General features: G+C 45.5%; 1 protein-coding gene across 1 annotated transcript in view; it reads left to right on the forward strand.

Moving 5' to 3' along the window:
- Nucleotides 1–15,389, forward strand: part of SLC28A3 (solute carrier family 28 member 3) — a 119,437-nt gene that overhangs the window by 40,498 nt on the left and 63,550 nt on the right. The window contains exon 7 of the mRNA XM_073633577.1: nucleotides 2,923–3,036. Coding sequence (XP_073489678.1) covers nucleotides 2,923–3,036 — 114 coding nt within the window. The remainder of the gene's footprint in view (nucleotides 1–2,922; nucleotides 3,037–15,389) is intronic.

Genomic DNA, 15,389 nt, shown 5'->3' on the forward strand with positions numbered 1-15,389 from the left:
ATCGTTGCTGAAATGTTTCTACCTTGATTGGAGTCCACCTGTGGTAAATTACATAAATTGATTGGACATGATTTGGATAGGCACACACCTCTCTATAAAAGGCCTCACAGCTGACAACACATACTGTATCAGAGCAAAAGTCATGAGGTCAAAGGAACTGCCCGCAGAGCTCAGAGACAGGATTATTGCAGGATAAAGATCTTGGGAAGGCTATGAATACATTTCTGCAGCACTGAAGGTTCCCAAGAGCACAGAGGCCTCCATAATTCTCAAATAGAAGAAATTTGGCATAACCAGGACTCTTCCAAGAGCTGGTGGCTTGGCCAAACTGGGCAAACGGGGGAGATTGGCCTTAGTAAGAGAGGTAACCAAGAACCCGATGGTTACTCTGACTGAGCTCCAGAGATCCTGTGTGGAGATGGGACAAAGTTCCAGAAGGACAACCATCACTGCAGCCCTCCACCATTCTGGGCTTTATAGCAGAGCGGCCAGACGGAAACCTCTCCTCAGTGCAAAACACATGAAAGCCTGCTTGGAGTTTGCAAAAAAGTACCCGGAGGACTCTGAGACTGTGAGGAACAAGGTTCTCTGGTCTGATGAAATCAAGATTGAACTATTAGGCCTCAATTCTAAATGTTATGTCTGGTGGAAACCAGGCACCGCTCGTCATCTGCCCAATACCATCCCAACAGTGGTGGTGGCAGCATCATGCTGTGGGGGTGTTTTTCAGCAGCAGGGACTGGGGGACTGGTGGGGGTTGTGGGAAAGCTGAATGAAGCAAAGTACAGATATATCCTCAATGAAAACCTGTTCCACAGCGCTCAGGACCTCAGACTGAGGCGAATCCTAAGCACACAGCCAAGACAACACAGGAGTGGCTTAGGGACAACTCTGTAAATGTCCTAGAGTAGCCCAGCCAGAGCCCTGACTTGAACCCTACTGAACATCTCTGGAAAGACCTGAAAATGGCCGTTCCCTGATGGTCCCCATCCAATCAGACTGAGCTTGAGAGGATTTGCAAAGAAGAATGACAGAAAATCCTCCAATGCAGGTGTGCAAAGCTTTTCACATCATACCCGAAAAGATTCAAGGCTGTAATTGCTGCCAAAGAGGCTTCAACAAAGTACAGAGTAAAGGGTCTGAATACTTAAAGTGGTTGTTAACCCACTTTTACCTAATGCTGCCATCTGCTCTGTACCACTTTAAGAAGTTCCCCTGTGCCTGTGTTCTGTAAAAAAAACTGCCTGGATGTACCTGTATGAACTCCGCTCAGGGCGCACAGCTAATTCCTCTCCTCCTTCTCCCTCCGACTCACATTTGCAGTGGGTGGGGCCGATTGCTCCCGCTGACGTCAGGCGGGGAGGAGGGGGAGAGAGGAGAGAGAGAGCCATGTGTCAGCTGAGCGGCGGGAGCCGCGCTCATACAGGTACAATGGGGCAGATTTTTACCGTAGACAGGCACAGGGAAACATCTTATAATGGTATAGGGTGGATGGCACCATTTAATAGCAGATTTGCGATCAGCAGGAGCGGCGGAGGCGGGCGCAGGTACGAGCAGGGAGGGGATGGGGGAGGAGGACAGAGGACACAGACAGAGGGAGAGCTGCAGACAGGAGAGCTGCGGCTGACGGAATCACGCAAATAGACCACGGTATCAGGGACTCAGCAGCCATGATTTTCGTAGTCTGTTTGCAGAGGGGAGGGTATAGCCAGGTAGGATAAGCCAGGTATTTTAGGGTATACAGAGGGGGCCAAATTACACAGCACAAGCGCTGTGCTGCATAACATGATTTAAGGGAACAGGATTTCTTTATTTTTGGGTTAACAAATGCTTTAAGTACATGTGGTATTTTATTTTTTTATTTTTAATAAATTCACAGACATTTTCAAAGTTCTGCTTTCACTGTTTGATTATGGGATACTGAGTGTAAAATAATAAGAAAAAAAATAGATTTTTAGTATCAGGCTGCAACATTACAAAATTGAGAAAAGTGAAGGTCTGAATACTTTATGAAAGCACTGTATATACTGTATATCTATATACATACATACAACACACACACACTTATTAGACTTAAAAAAAAGGCTTCACTTCAAGCTCTCCTAACAATTGCCAACGGCTGTTTTCTGGAAGCTAAACATTTTCCTATTTTGCCACACCACTATCTCTCTATCTATTTGTGTGTGTTTTGTGAGGACAGCAACCTTCCTTTAGCTATCTATTAGCGAAAAAAGCCTCAAATGGGTAGTTTTATTGTCAAAGCTGTCGCCCCACTGTCTCTCTGCAGAGCAATATGCTCCAACTTTCCCCAAGGTTTGCGAGAATTCTGAAAGGCCTTGTGAAGGCAGCTCTTTTCCCTAAAAGGAACAATTATAGCAGTGGCCCAATCAACACTGATTAAATCATATAGACAACACACCCTTGGCTCACCAAACAGGCTTTCTCAGTTCTTCTGTCACAATATATTAAATTTTTTGGCAAACACAGCAAAAATCATGGATTTCCTGGCTCTGATGCTTCTGGCAAGTTTTATTAACAGATTGTTAAATAAACGCATATAATAAAGATACTAACTTGTCCGCCTCTAATTATAGAGGTGGACAAGTTATTATCTTGTCATCCCTATCTTACCAGATGCAGGCCTAAACTTCAGCACAATAAAAAAGAAATGCAAAATCAGCTTAGCGTTTCATATGGCTCCTTCAGGAAAGTAAATTCTATCTCTTCCTTAGATACACACACACCCTAGTGAAGAAATATCAACCTTAGCTTGTACTAGCATCTGGTCTGACAGGAAACTGGCGAGAGATAGACATAACATATATTATATATTATATTGCAAAGTGATTGATACGAACTATGATGACATTTAATTGTATTTTATATTAAAACATTGCTACATAACTCCACTTTTTTATTTAGGTTAACTGGCGACAGGTATTTTGGGGCATTGGACTACAGTTCCTTCTAGGACTTTTAATTCTAAGAACAAAGCCAGGGTTTGAAGCCTTTGATTGGCTTGGGATACAAGTGCAAGTAAGAGCTTATAAGTGTATAGAGTTTATTACTGGCAATGCAAATGTTAAGAACTCATTATAACTACAAACGCTAGGCGAGATTGTTTATGTGGCTATTTAGCAGTGAAGGGTGATAAGAAAATATAAGAACAAGCAGCCTGTCTCCCCTTATATGTTGTTGTTTAAGGTCTAATATATGAAACCATCTGCAAATACTAGTCAGAATACATCGCTTCCAACTGTCCCTAATTTGGAGGGACTGTCCCTCATTTGGAACAAAGTCCCTCTGTCCCTCTTTCCTCCTCATTTGTCCCTCATTTTGGTCTCATGTCTACATCTGTATAAACATAAATATCAAAAGTGTATACACAATGCCATGCCTGTAGCCACCCTGGCGGTATGATTTTTGCGACTCAAAGCGGTACAATTGTTTTGCATAGAAATTTGGCGTTTTATATTGTAGGCCTGTAATTCTTAGTAATAACACACTTAAATCTGTCCAAACAAGAGTCTAGTAGATATCCCGGGTATGATAAAGTTTGAAACACAAAATCATGAATTATAATATAATGAATAACTATAAATAAATATAAAAAATAATAATATAATAATAATAAAATTAATTTCCCCACGATTCACTTTCGCTCAATTCTGCAAGTGTTCTAATTTGTTATCGCTGTTTTGTAGCTGGTCTAAAACCACTTTTGATGTAAAGGGACACTTTTTGGTTGCTATGGACAATCTCAAGTTTCCAGGCAGAAAGAACAGTACATATAATATAAAAGTGCATGCAGGGCACTGGACAAAGCACTAGGGACAAAAGGGATGTGAAATGATTTCATACAGTAATGTCATCTGTAAGATTACAGTGTACTTTATGTGTTATGAATTTTGTACTTTTTGAATTTGCCGCCGGGCTCCGCCCCAGTGCGTCGCGACGCTCACAGGGAACAAAGCGCAGCACACAGAGGCATCGGGCGGAGGACACAGCCCGCAGACACAGCGGGGGGGACATCGCAGGATCCTGGGGATAAGATAAGTAACCTGCACCAGGATCCTGCAATGCAATCCCGAGGCTCGGGGTTACTGGTAATGGTACTGAAATTTAACCCCGAGCCACACTCAGGAAAACCGCCAGGGAGGTTAATCCAATTTCTAAATGGTTGCATTTGTAATTTTTAAAAGTATAAAGAAACTGAAGTGGTAAAAAATGCACTTATGGGTTTAACCAACCCTTTTTATAGTATTGCTTCTCCATGTAACAGGGGTGTGGCAGGGGTTTGTTCTTTGTTGACATATGTTTTGCTAATAGGTGTCCCTGATATGTGAATGCATAGAATGTATACTATTGTGATAGACTCACCCGGGACAGAGGCTATTGGAGGGGACTGAACGCAAGCTTCTTGCCAACAGATTATGGGCCCTGGATTTTAAGGGAACAATACTCTGCAAGGTGAATTAGAAATCCAGTCTGATCTGTACTAATCGGACTCAATCGTGTATATATGTATATATTGTATGTTGTCTCATTCTGTTGTGGACTCTTTACTGTGGTCATTTGGGATGTGTGTCCCTGTAGAGGGAGGGGGGATTCCTCCAGCAGCCCCCCTGCTGATAAGACTGATTCATACTGTTGGGACACACCCTGTGAGGAGATGCTGGTGTCATCAACTCCAACCGTCTGTCTGTTGCCTGCTAGAATGTGTATTGTAAATAAGTCTAGTATGGGATCTAAGAGTCATTAGATCCCCATTGTTGTTTGTGTTAATTAACTCTGCTATTGTGTGAAGAAGAGTTCTGTGTTGATTTGTGATGATGTTAATTATGTTTTCTGAGCTACAAGACGGCCAGTCTGGCCTAAAGGTCATGACTGAGTCATCTAGGCTGTCTAAAGGGATTAGTTAATTAGCCCATGTTAATTAGGTTTCTGGTCACAGGTGTATGTTCAGAGTAATATGAGCACATGCACCTCCTCTTTTACTGTATAAAAGAGCCTGTATTCCTCTCAATAAAAGAGATCCCTGTTTGAACTTACATACAGCCTGCCTGGTGTTTGTTCTGAGCTATCACAACTGGATTCGAATGGCACATAGCTGTAATTCTAATCCCGGAGCATCCGATGACTGAACCATCAGACGTTGCGATCTGCAATCCGATTCTATAGCAGCAGAGGAGTGTCGGGAGAGTGGAACCAAGCGAGCAGGGGCTCGTTACAACTATATTAATAGTAGAGTGCCCCTTATGATGTCACCGTCCCATCATGCCCCGGGCCGTGACGTCATAAGGGGCGGGATAACTGGGTGACATCACCCGGTGACCACACCCCATGCCTATATAAGTCGTTGCGCACCGCACACACGGCATTACAGCGGGAGAGAGCATCGTGTCAACAGAGGACCGGAGGGAAGAAGATGACGGAGAAGACCGGGCCACCGCTAGCAAAAGAGCAGGCAAAAGAGCAGAACATAGCGGAGGAGCTTGGCAGAAGACTCCGGAGAGCAGGAGAAGAACCGGAGACCGGGAGAAGAGGCCGGGGAGCACTGAGAAGTCGGAAGAGCCCCTCCGAAGTCGGAAGAAGACCCCCTGAGCTGCTTAATAAATTACTTTAAAAACCTGACTACAGTACCTGACCGCGAGATTGTGTTTCCAGCGCGATACCATCGCGCTGGTTCTCTGCGACAGGGTACTGTGCATGTCGCGCTGGCTCACTCATCGGGAAAGGAAAACTTTTTTTTCCTTCCGCGATGAGCAACAGGCAGTGCTGACAGCTGTCTGGTATGAATCCTGAGGGGGAACGCCGTGCCAAATTTTAAATGAAAAAAACGGCATGGGTTCCCCCCCAGGGGCATACCAGGCCCTTGGGTCTGGTATGGATTGTAAGGGGAACCCCCTACGCTGAAAAATCGGCGTGGGGGTCCCCCAAAATCCATACCAGACCCTTACTTGAGCACGAAGCCCGGCCGGCCAGGAAAGGGTGTGGGGACGAGCGAGCGCCCCCCCTCCTGAGCCGTACCAGGCCGCATGCCGTCAACATGGGGGATGGGTGCCTTGGGGGAGGGGGGGCGCCCTGCAGGCCCCCCCACCCCAAAGCACCTTGTCCCCATGTTGATGAGGACAAGGGCATCTTCCCGACAACCCTGGCCGTTGGTTGTCGGGGTCTGTGGGCGGAGGGCTTCTCGGAATCCGGTAGCCCCCTTTAATAAGGGGGCCCCCAGATCCCGTCCCCCCACCCTATGTGAATGAGTATGGGGTACATGGTAACCCTACCCATTCACCTAGGGAAAAGTGTCAATAAAAAAAACACAGTACACAGGTTTTAAGAGCAATTTATTAGGCAGCTGCGGGGTCTTCTTCCGACTTCGGGGGGGTCTTCTTCCGATGTCTCCCGGTGTTCCGCCTCTTCTCCCAGGCCCCTCCGCTATCTTCTTCCAGCTCTTTTGCAGTGGGGGCCTGGTCTGCTGCCGCTGTCTTGTCGCCGCTGTCTTGTCGCTTCTTCTCTTCTTCCGATGTTGACACGACGGTCTCTCCGGCTGGAATGCTTTGTGTGAGCTGCGGAGCCATTTATATAAGTGGTGACCCCACCCCCTTGTGATGTCATGGTCCCAGCATGCGCAGGGACTCTGGGGTCACGCCCCCTTATGACGCCAGAGTCCCTGCGCATGCTGGGACCGTAACGTCATAAGGGGGCAGGGTCACCGCCTATATAAATGGCTCCGCAGCTCGCACACAGCATTCCAGCCGGAGAAAGCGTCGTGCCAACATCGGAAGAAGAGAAGAAGCGACGAGACAGCGGCGACAAGACAGTGGCGACAAGACAGCAGCAGCAGACCGGGCCCCCGCTGGCAAAAGAGCTGGAAGAAGATAGCGGAGGGACCTGGGAGAAGAGGCGGAACACCGGGAGGAGTCGGAAGAAGACCCCCCCCCAGAAGTCAGAAGAAGATCCCAGATCTGCCTAATAAATTACTCTTAAAACCTGTGTAGTGTGTTTTTTTTTAATCGACACTTTTCCCTAGGTGAATGGGTAGGGGTACCATGTACCCCATACTCATTCACATAGGGTGGGGGACCGGGATCTGGGGGCCCCCTTATTAAAGGGGGCTCCCGGATTCCGATAAGCCCCCCGCCCGCAGACCCCGACAACCAACGGCCAGGGTTGTCGGGAAGAGGCCCGTGTCCTCATCAACATGGGGACAAGGTGCTTTGGGGTGGGGGGGCCCGCAGGGCGCCCCCTTCCCCCAAAGCACCCATCCCTTCATGTTGAGGGCATGCGGCCTGGTACGGCTCAGGAGGAGGGGACGTTCGCTCGTCCCCACCCCCTTTCCTGACCGGCCGGGCTGCGTGCTCGAATAAGGGTCTGGTATGGATTTTGGGGGGACCCCCACACCGATTTTTCGGCATAGGGGGTTCCCCTTACAATCCATACCAGACCTAAGGGCCTGGTATGCCCCTGGGGGGGAACCCACGCCGTTTTTTTCATTTAAAATTTGGCGCGCTGTTCCCCTTCAGGATTCATACCAGACAGCTGTCAGCACTGCCTGTCACTCATCCCGAAAGGAAAAAAAAAGTTTTCCTTTCCCGATGAGTGAGCCATCTCGGCACTGGCTCCTGCGACGGGGCTCGCAGGTGTCAAATCTCGCCGATAAATGCGGCGAGATTGACACAATATCGCAGTCACCTACTGTAGTGTGTTTTTTTTTTATTGACACTTTTTTCCCCAGGTGAATGGGTAGGGGTACGTTGTACCCCATAATCATTCACATAGGGTGGGGGCCGGGATCTGGGCGCCCCCTTATTAAAATCCATATCAGACCGAAGGGCCTGGTATGCTCTTGGAGGGGGAACCCATGCTGGTTCTTTATTTAAAATTTGGTGTGGAGTTCCCCCTCAAGATCATCAGTGCACAAGTCGCATGCTAAAGTCGGATCATGCAAGATGGCGATCCGACTTTGATCCGACTTCAATGATAGTCAATGGGCTGAAGTAGGATCAAAGTCGGACCAAAGTAGTACAAGGAGCATTTTCAAAGTCGGACGACTTGTGTCGGACCAGTTAAGACGGCTCCCATAGGGAAACTTAGGGATAGGGATTTTCACATGTCATGCGACATGAGCTCCCAATGTTGGAGCGTTTGTCGCACCAGTGTAAACCTCAGTGGATAAATTACTTTACAGCACATGCAGCTTGATAGGTCAGTCATGGCTTATTTTAAAACTCTTTTACTGTTTGTTATCAATATGTAAATACCTAAATATCCTTAGTCTAGGCACAGATGCACTTTAAAGCAAACCTGTTCTTTGCCCACACAGGGCCCTCCCAACAACATCATATGCTTATCTTTACTTTGCTTCCCCACTGATCTGTTCAGCAGCCAGGAGCAGAGAAAATACTCAATACCTCCAGTTATATAGAAATGGACAAAATTTTCTTTTCCTCACCTCTCCCCTTTCACTCACCATGCACCATCACTGTCACAGAAGTGAAAGAAACCTCAGCCCTGTGTAAGCCCCAGCTAGAGCAACTGAGAGCTTACGCAATCTTTCTTTCCTGGCTGCAATTGAATGAATAGAGTGGTGGTGGAAGCAGTGGTGCATTTAGGTTTTGTGCTGCCCTAGGCCTTACTAAACTCGTGCACCCCTTAATTTAAATATGACCCACCCTTCCTGCTAAGGACACACCCCTTTCTAAAGAAGGGGGTTTGTTGCGCTAAACTTAAAAGAATGTAAAATATAAATAGCTGCTAACACAATATTGTTGGATGCAATAAGGAAAATAGGGGGTAAGAGGTGTAGCGCTAAAAAATGGTGGTAATAAACAAGAAGTTCATCATAAACATACAAATTCTATTAAATAGATAAATTAAATAGTCCATCAAAAAATTCAGAAGTCCATCAGAAATATTCAGAAACTGAAGAGAAAGAGCTGTCACCAACACCCAATATAACTGACTCTTACCGCCAGCACTTTGGATATACACAGTATGAAGATGTATAGTTGGTCAGATCCACGCTTCATACGCTTCATACGGTTCACTGCGTTACAGAGGTCCCTCTCACACTGACCGCCCAGGTGTAATCAGCCCAATCTCAGTAAACACTTGACTAAGCAGAATGCTCCCAAAGGTATAGCATGGCGGCTACATTTGTAGAAAATGGAAGAAACACTCTCATTGTGCAGACATCCGATAAAGGGGTCAATTTATTGATATAAAACAGTATATAAAACTCACATGCTTTGAATGAGATACAAGCAATCAGAAAGCGTCCAGGGCTTCCTACCAATGAGATGGCGGCCACTCCCACGTCCACGTCCCTTGTGCAGCCCAACCTTTCGTCACAAACGTGCATCTTCAGGGGCGTAACCATGACGTGTGACGTTGTCGCTTATGAGGGGGATAAATGTGAAAAGAAAAGGGATATTGTTCGCGTTCCATATGGCGGAGATGACCTATTCCCCACCAATGAACCGCAGCAACCGGAAATGACGTGCGTTCCAAAGACCGGAACATACGGACGTAAACAAAGGGCCAAATGAAGCTTGCGCTCCATAGAGCTAAGAAGAAGAGCTAGAAGCTAAGTAGATTAAAGATCAAAGATCCGGCCGCACTGGCCGGAAATGCCCTGCACTCCACAGATCGGAAGCAACAGTCTCCCAGCTATGGAGACAAGCCTCCCGGAAAATAGTAGCATTATTTAGTTGAAATGTGTTTCACAAGCCAAAAAACAAACATTATATGTGGCTCCGCAACACATAACATATATAAGTTTAAAATTAAAATGATGTGATGTGGCTCAAACAGCGAAACTGACCACTAACTCAAAACTGGAATATAACTACCATGCAAAGGCATTAGTATCCAAATTTCTTAGGTAATAAACCATCAGAAAGGTTGAATTAATAGATCGATGGATTACAAGAAAAAATTCTCAAAAATACCCAAAACATCTACTCTGGGAAAGGATCGTACGTGCGTGTGGACTTATAGAGTGGCGACCTCTTGTGGTAGATACAAGTAACAACACATAAATATACTCAAAATCAACATAAATTCCATAAAAAGAATAACAATGATACCACTAGCAGACTCAATAAAATAGTGAGTAACCCTACCTTACATAAATCATGGGCTATGGTGAAACGCATGCTTAGTATAAATGCATGCTATATCATATATATATATGGGTCCCAAAAGAGCCCGCAAAACGAGGGATTCTAGCCATTGTTAATAAATCCGTTAAAATCCCATTCAAGTTCATACCGAATGGGGTGTAAGTCTGAGCTTCATAAATCCACTTGACCATGTTGACCTGACCATGTTGCTGCATTTTGGAGTTCATTTGTGGGGAATAGGTCATCTCTTCCATATTGAACGCAAACAATATCCATTTTCTTCACATCTATCCCCTTTACAAGCGGCAAAGTCACACATCATGGTTACTCCCCTGAAGATGCACGTTTGTGATGAAACGTCGGGCTGCACAAGGGATGCCTGACGTAGCGCTGTGGACATGGGAGTGGCTGCCATCTCATTGGTAGGAAGCTCTGGACGCTTTCCGATTGCTTGTATCTCATTCAATACATGTGAGTTTTATATACTGTTTTATATTAGTAAATTGACCCCTTTATCGGATGTCTGCACAATGAGAGTGTTTCTTCCATTTCTACATATGTGGCCGCCATGCTATACCTTTGGGAGCATTCTGCTTAGTCAAGTGTTTACTGAGATTGGGCTGATTACACCTGGGCGGTCAGTGTGAGAGGGACCTCTGTAACGCAGTGACCCGTATGAAGCGTGGATCTGACCAACTATACATCTTCATTCTGTGTATATCCAAAGTGCTGGCGGTAAGAGTCAGTTATATTGGGTGTTGGTGATGGCTCTTTCTCTTCAGTTTCTGAATATTTCTGATGGACTTCTGAATTTTTTGATGGACTATTTAATTTATCTATTTACCAGAATTTGTATGTTTATGATGAACTTCTTGTTTATTACCACCATTTTTTTGCGCTACACCTCCCACACCCCTTTCTGTTTAAGACCCACCATATCTGTAAACCACACCCCTTCCTCTTTAGGCTCCACCTTTTCCTCTCTGTACATTAAAAGTGGATACCAAGTGCCTACTTGTAAGCTCCTTGAGGGCAGGGACTGATGTGAATGTACAATGCAGGCCTCAAAATTTCAAGTCCTGAGCCACTAGCCAGGCCTTAAGAGTTACTCACCACCACTTTCCTCACCCAGCCCCTACCCTGCCCCGCCCCTAAGTCCGATCTTAAATTATCTCATGAAATTACACTGTTAAATGTTTTATGCAGAATTAGGATCCAAAAATAAATATTAACAACAACTTTAACAACATTAACATGAAGCATATCAGTACCCATCAGTGCAGCCTTATCAGTGCCCATCAGTGTGGCTTCATCAGTGCGGGCTCATCAGTCCCCACCAGTGCAGGCCTCATCAGTCACCACCAGCGCAGGCCTCATCAGTCGCCACCAGTGCAGGTCTCATCAGTCGCCACCAGTGCAGGCCTCATCAGTCCCCACCAGTGCGGCCTCATCAGTCCCCACCAGTGCGGCCTCATCAGTCGCCTCCAGTGCAGCCTCATCAGTCCCCTCCAGTCCAGCCTTATCAGTGCCGCCTTAAGTGTGCCGCCTCATCAACATCACAGCTTATTAGTTGTATATTAATTGCGTATGGATTATAGCACTGAGCACGTTGCAGTATGTTAATTTTCACAGAATATGCACTGTTTAATGAGTTTGCATTGATTTTAGCATGCATGGAGCACTTTGCACTTGCTAAAATCAATGTGCAGTACAGTGCATATTCAGTGAAAATGAATGTACTGCAAAGTTTGTTTAATACTAGGGTTGTCCCGATACCACTTTTTTAGGACCGAGTACAAGTACCGATACTTTTTTTCAAGTACTCGCCGATACCGATTACCGATACTTTGTTTTTAATGTCACGTGACAGTTTTTTTTTTTTTTTTTTTTTTTTAACAGTGCTTGCTTTTTTTGGGGGGGGGGGGGGGACTGGGTGAACGTTGTATGTGTGTGTTATTTTTTTTTTTTTACAATTTTTTTTTTTTACAATAATATTTTTTTTATTCTTTATTGTTTTTTTTTTTTTTTAATCAGCCCTTTTGGGGGGCTTTGGTGAGATATCAGGGGTCTTAACAGACCTCTGATATCTCCCCCTTGAGACAGAGAAAGAGACAGAGGATAGAGATTCCCCAGTCCCTTTCTCTGCAGCGTCAGCTGCACTGAGAATGAATGGAGAGGAGACAGCGGCTTCTCTCCATTCATAAACTGACACATTGTAATCACAGGAGATTACAATGTTTCAGTTATGTGAATGGACAGAGTCAGCTGACTCTCTCCATACACAAAGGAAGGAGGAGGAGGGGGACGGAGGAACGGAGGGGGAGAACGGAGGGGACAGATAAGGAGAGCAGAACGGAGGGGACAGATAAGAAGAGCAGAACGGAGGGGACAGCTGAGAGGGACAGATAAGGAGAGAGGAATGCAGGGGACAGCGGAGAGGCACAGAGGAACGGAGGGGGCACGGAGGAAGATGCAGTGACAGTCAGCTGTGACCGATCACAGCTGTATGTCACTAAAGCAGCTGAAAGCCGCTGGGGGAGAATCTTTGTATCTCCCCCATGCGCCGATCACAGCTGACTTCCAGGTATCGGTGGAAGCATCGGGAGCATTTGCCCGAGTACAAGTACTTGGGCAAATGCTCGGTATCGGTGCCGATACCGATACTAGTATCGGTATCGGGACATCCCTATTTAATACATTTGTGGCACAGAACACTTTATTCATACCTGTCCTTAGGCTTCTCTCCTCATGTAGTATTTGTATGATTTTATATCTATATGACTATATGTCTGTATTCTTTTACATAAATAAACCATACATTTCTTGATGTAAGCGTCTGATCACGCGCCTTCCACCCACTTCCTACTAAACAGTCCTTTCCAGACCACCCCTGGTCAGCTAAGGCAGCGGGACACGCTCCATCATCTCCCCCAGTCCTATCTCTGACTACAATACTACCTTTGTTTTACAGCAAACGATTTCACTAGCGCAGGAGTATTTTTCACCATATCTTGTTCACACTTTTGCTTAGGCTTCTCCTCCAGATCAGTGAAGCTCCTCTCCATCATCATCTCCAGCCAGTCCTCGGAAGGAGGGGGGTGCTCGGCACTCTGCTCATCCATGGATGATGCTGCTCTCTGTCACTGTCACCCCGGGCCACCCTTCAGTCACCGTCGTTATCACCCCACGGCCGCCGTTCATTCATCACGTACTTAGAGGAGCGAGCAGGAAGGTGGGGCCAGTCACCGGCGACTCTATGGGGAGGGGCAGTCACCGGATGCTCTATGGGGGCGCCAGTTCCTCCACCCTACCCAGCCAAGTACGTTTAATATAGCCCATAAGTGCCGCACTACAGCAAGCTGCCAGCAGCCAGGGATTGAATATGTGCAGGAAGCGGGAGTCAGGAGGGCTTTTTTTCATGCAGGGGGGCGGCTTTTGCCACCCTAGGCCTGGGCCTTGTTGGCCTAGGCCAAGATACAGCACTGGGTGTAAGCAAAAGAAACAGTATGTTCTGCTTGAGTAGGGACATTAAAAACAAACCTGCTGCTTTTCCCTATTAAGCACAGGTTTGTTGAGAGGTGGGCCTCTAGATAACTGCACTAGTCAGTATGAATAAATTCTCAACATGCCCCAATATGCAGCAACAGTATACATTTTCAGAAAAGCTTTAATTTTATCATTCAAAAACAGTCATTGAGCTGCAGATCAACATCTTTGTCCAGTCCAGGAAGTAGATAGTGACCCTTGATGATGCTTGAACAAAGATGGCAGAGAAAAAGATGTGGCGTCACATGCCTTAGGAAGGAAGGGGTCCTGCAGGGCTCCGAAAACGTTGCTACTTTATGCTGGAATGTGATCGTTTTAAAAAATTGTTTGGATGTAATATTGGAGATCCTTGGTGTGCTGGGGCTATATCTTCTGATCTTTCATTGTTAAAAGTACAGCAACAAATCGGAAACCCAGACTCGATAATGGCAGCTGAAGGCCCCCAGTGTATCTGTACTAAATCTAACAAAGTACCAATAGAAGCTGCTCAGATCAATGTTTAACTAGCAAATGGAAAGGTGAACCCAGGCAGAACAATCCACAGTACAATACATAAACTCCCCGTCAAACCTTTAGCTAGTCAGCACAAAAAGCCAGTTTAAAGTTTTTCAACCTGAAGGTTAAAAACATTGTTTTTTTTGCACATATTTCCAAATACTTGTAAAGAACACTGCCACATCAAGGCCAAAATGTGGTTCCTAACTCTAAACTATCCAAGCTTCCAACTTTAGACATATTGTTTATAGAATTATGGTTCCATTGGTGATCTACAAAATCTGTTGACACAACCCAATTTGTAATTCAGATGTCCACCCATGTCCAGATAATCGCTGAAAACTCATCTCTTCAGAGAGGCCTATCTTGCCCCCACCTTACAACTGTACATTTATTTTCTCCATCAGCTCATCCCCCACAGTTATTACCTTTTGTATCCCCTGGTCCTCCATCCTAGATAGTAAGCTCTAATGAGCAGGGCCCTCTGATTCCTACTGTATTAAATTGTATTGTAATTGTACTGTCTGTCCTTATGTTGTAAAGCGCTGTGTAAACTGTTGGCACTATATAAATATTAATAATATTATTAATGTCCACCCAGTGGCATATCATCCACATGTGCAGGGTGTACGGTGCACGCAGGGCCCAAGGGCAGGGGGGCCCACTGTGCCCTGTCACATTCTGCCCACAAGGAGTAAGAAAGCATCCAAAGATAAAATGCACATTTCTGGATCCCAAGTGGTGGTAACAGGCCGGTAGCTTTGGGACTTTTTTTTAATTTGACAAACACAAGTGGAAGCAGAGGCCGGATCTATAGACTAGGCATTGTCAAATGCAGCCTCCCACCACCATACACTCTGCACTCAGATTTAACATTACCACATTCTGCACTTTGTAAGTAATCTCAGACTCTATTAACCGGTTCAATACAGGGCATTTTCACCCCCTTCCTTCCCAGACCAATTTTTAGTTTTCAGCGCTGTTGCACTTTAAACGACAATTGCACGGTTGCGCGACGTTGTACCCAAACAAAATTAACGTCCTTTTTTCCCCACAAATAGAGATTTCTTTTGGTGGTAGTTGATCACCTCTGCGGTTTTTATTTTTTGCGCTATAAACAAAAGAAGAGCAACAATTTTGAAAAAAACACAGTATTTTTTACTTTTTGCTATAATAAATATCCCAATTTTTTTTTTTTAAAAACTAATTTTTTCCTCAGTTTCA

This window comes from Aquarana catesbeiana, linkage group LG01 (genome assembly GCF_042186555.1).
Source record: "Aquarana catesbeiana isolate 2022-GZ linkage group LG01, ASM4218655v1, whole genome shotgun sequence".
In the NCBI taxonomy this organism is placed as follows: domain Eukaryota; kingdom Metazoa; phylum Chordata; class Amphibia; order Anura; family Ranidae; genus Aquarana; species Aquarana catesbeiana.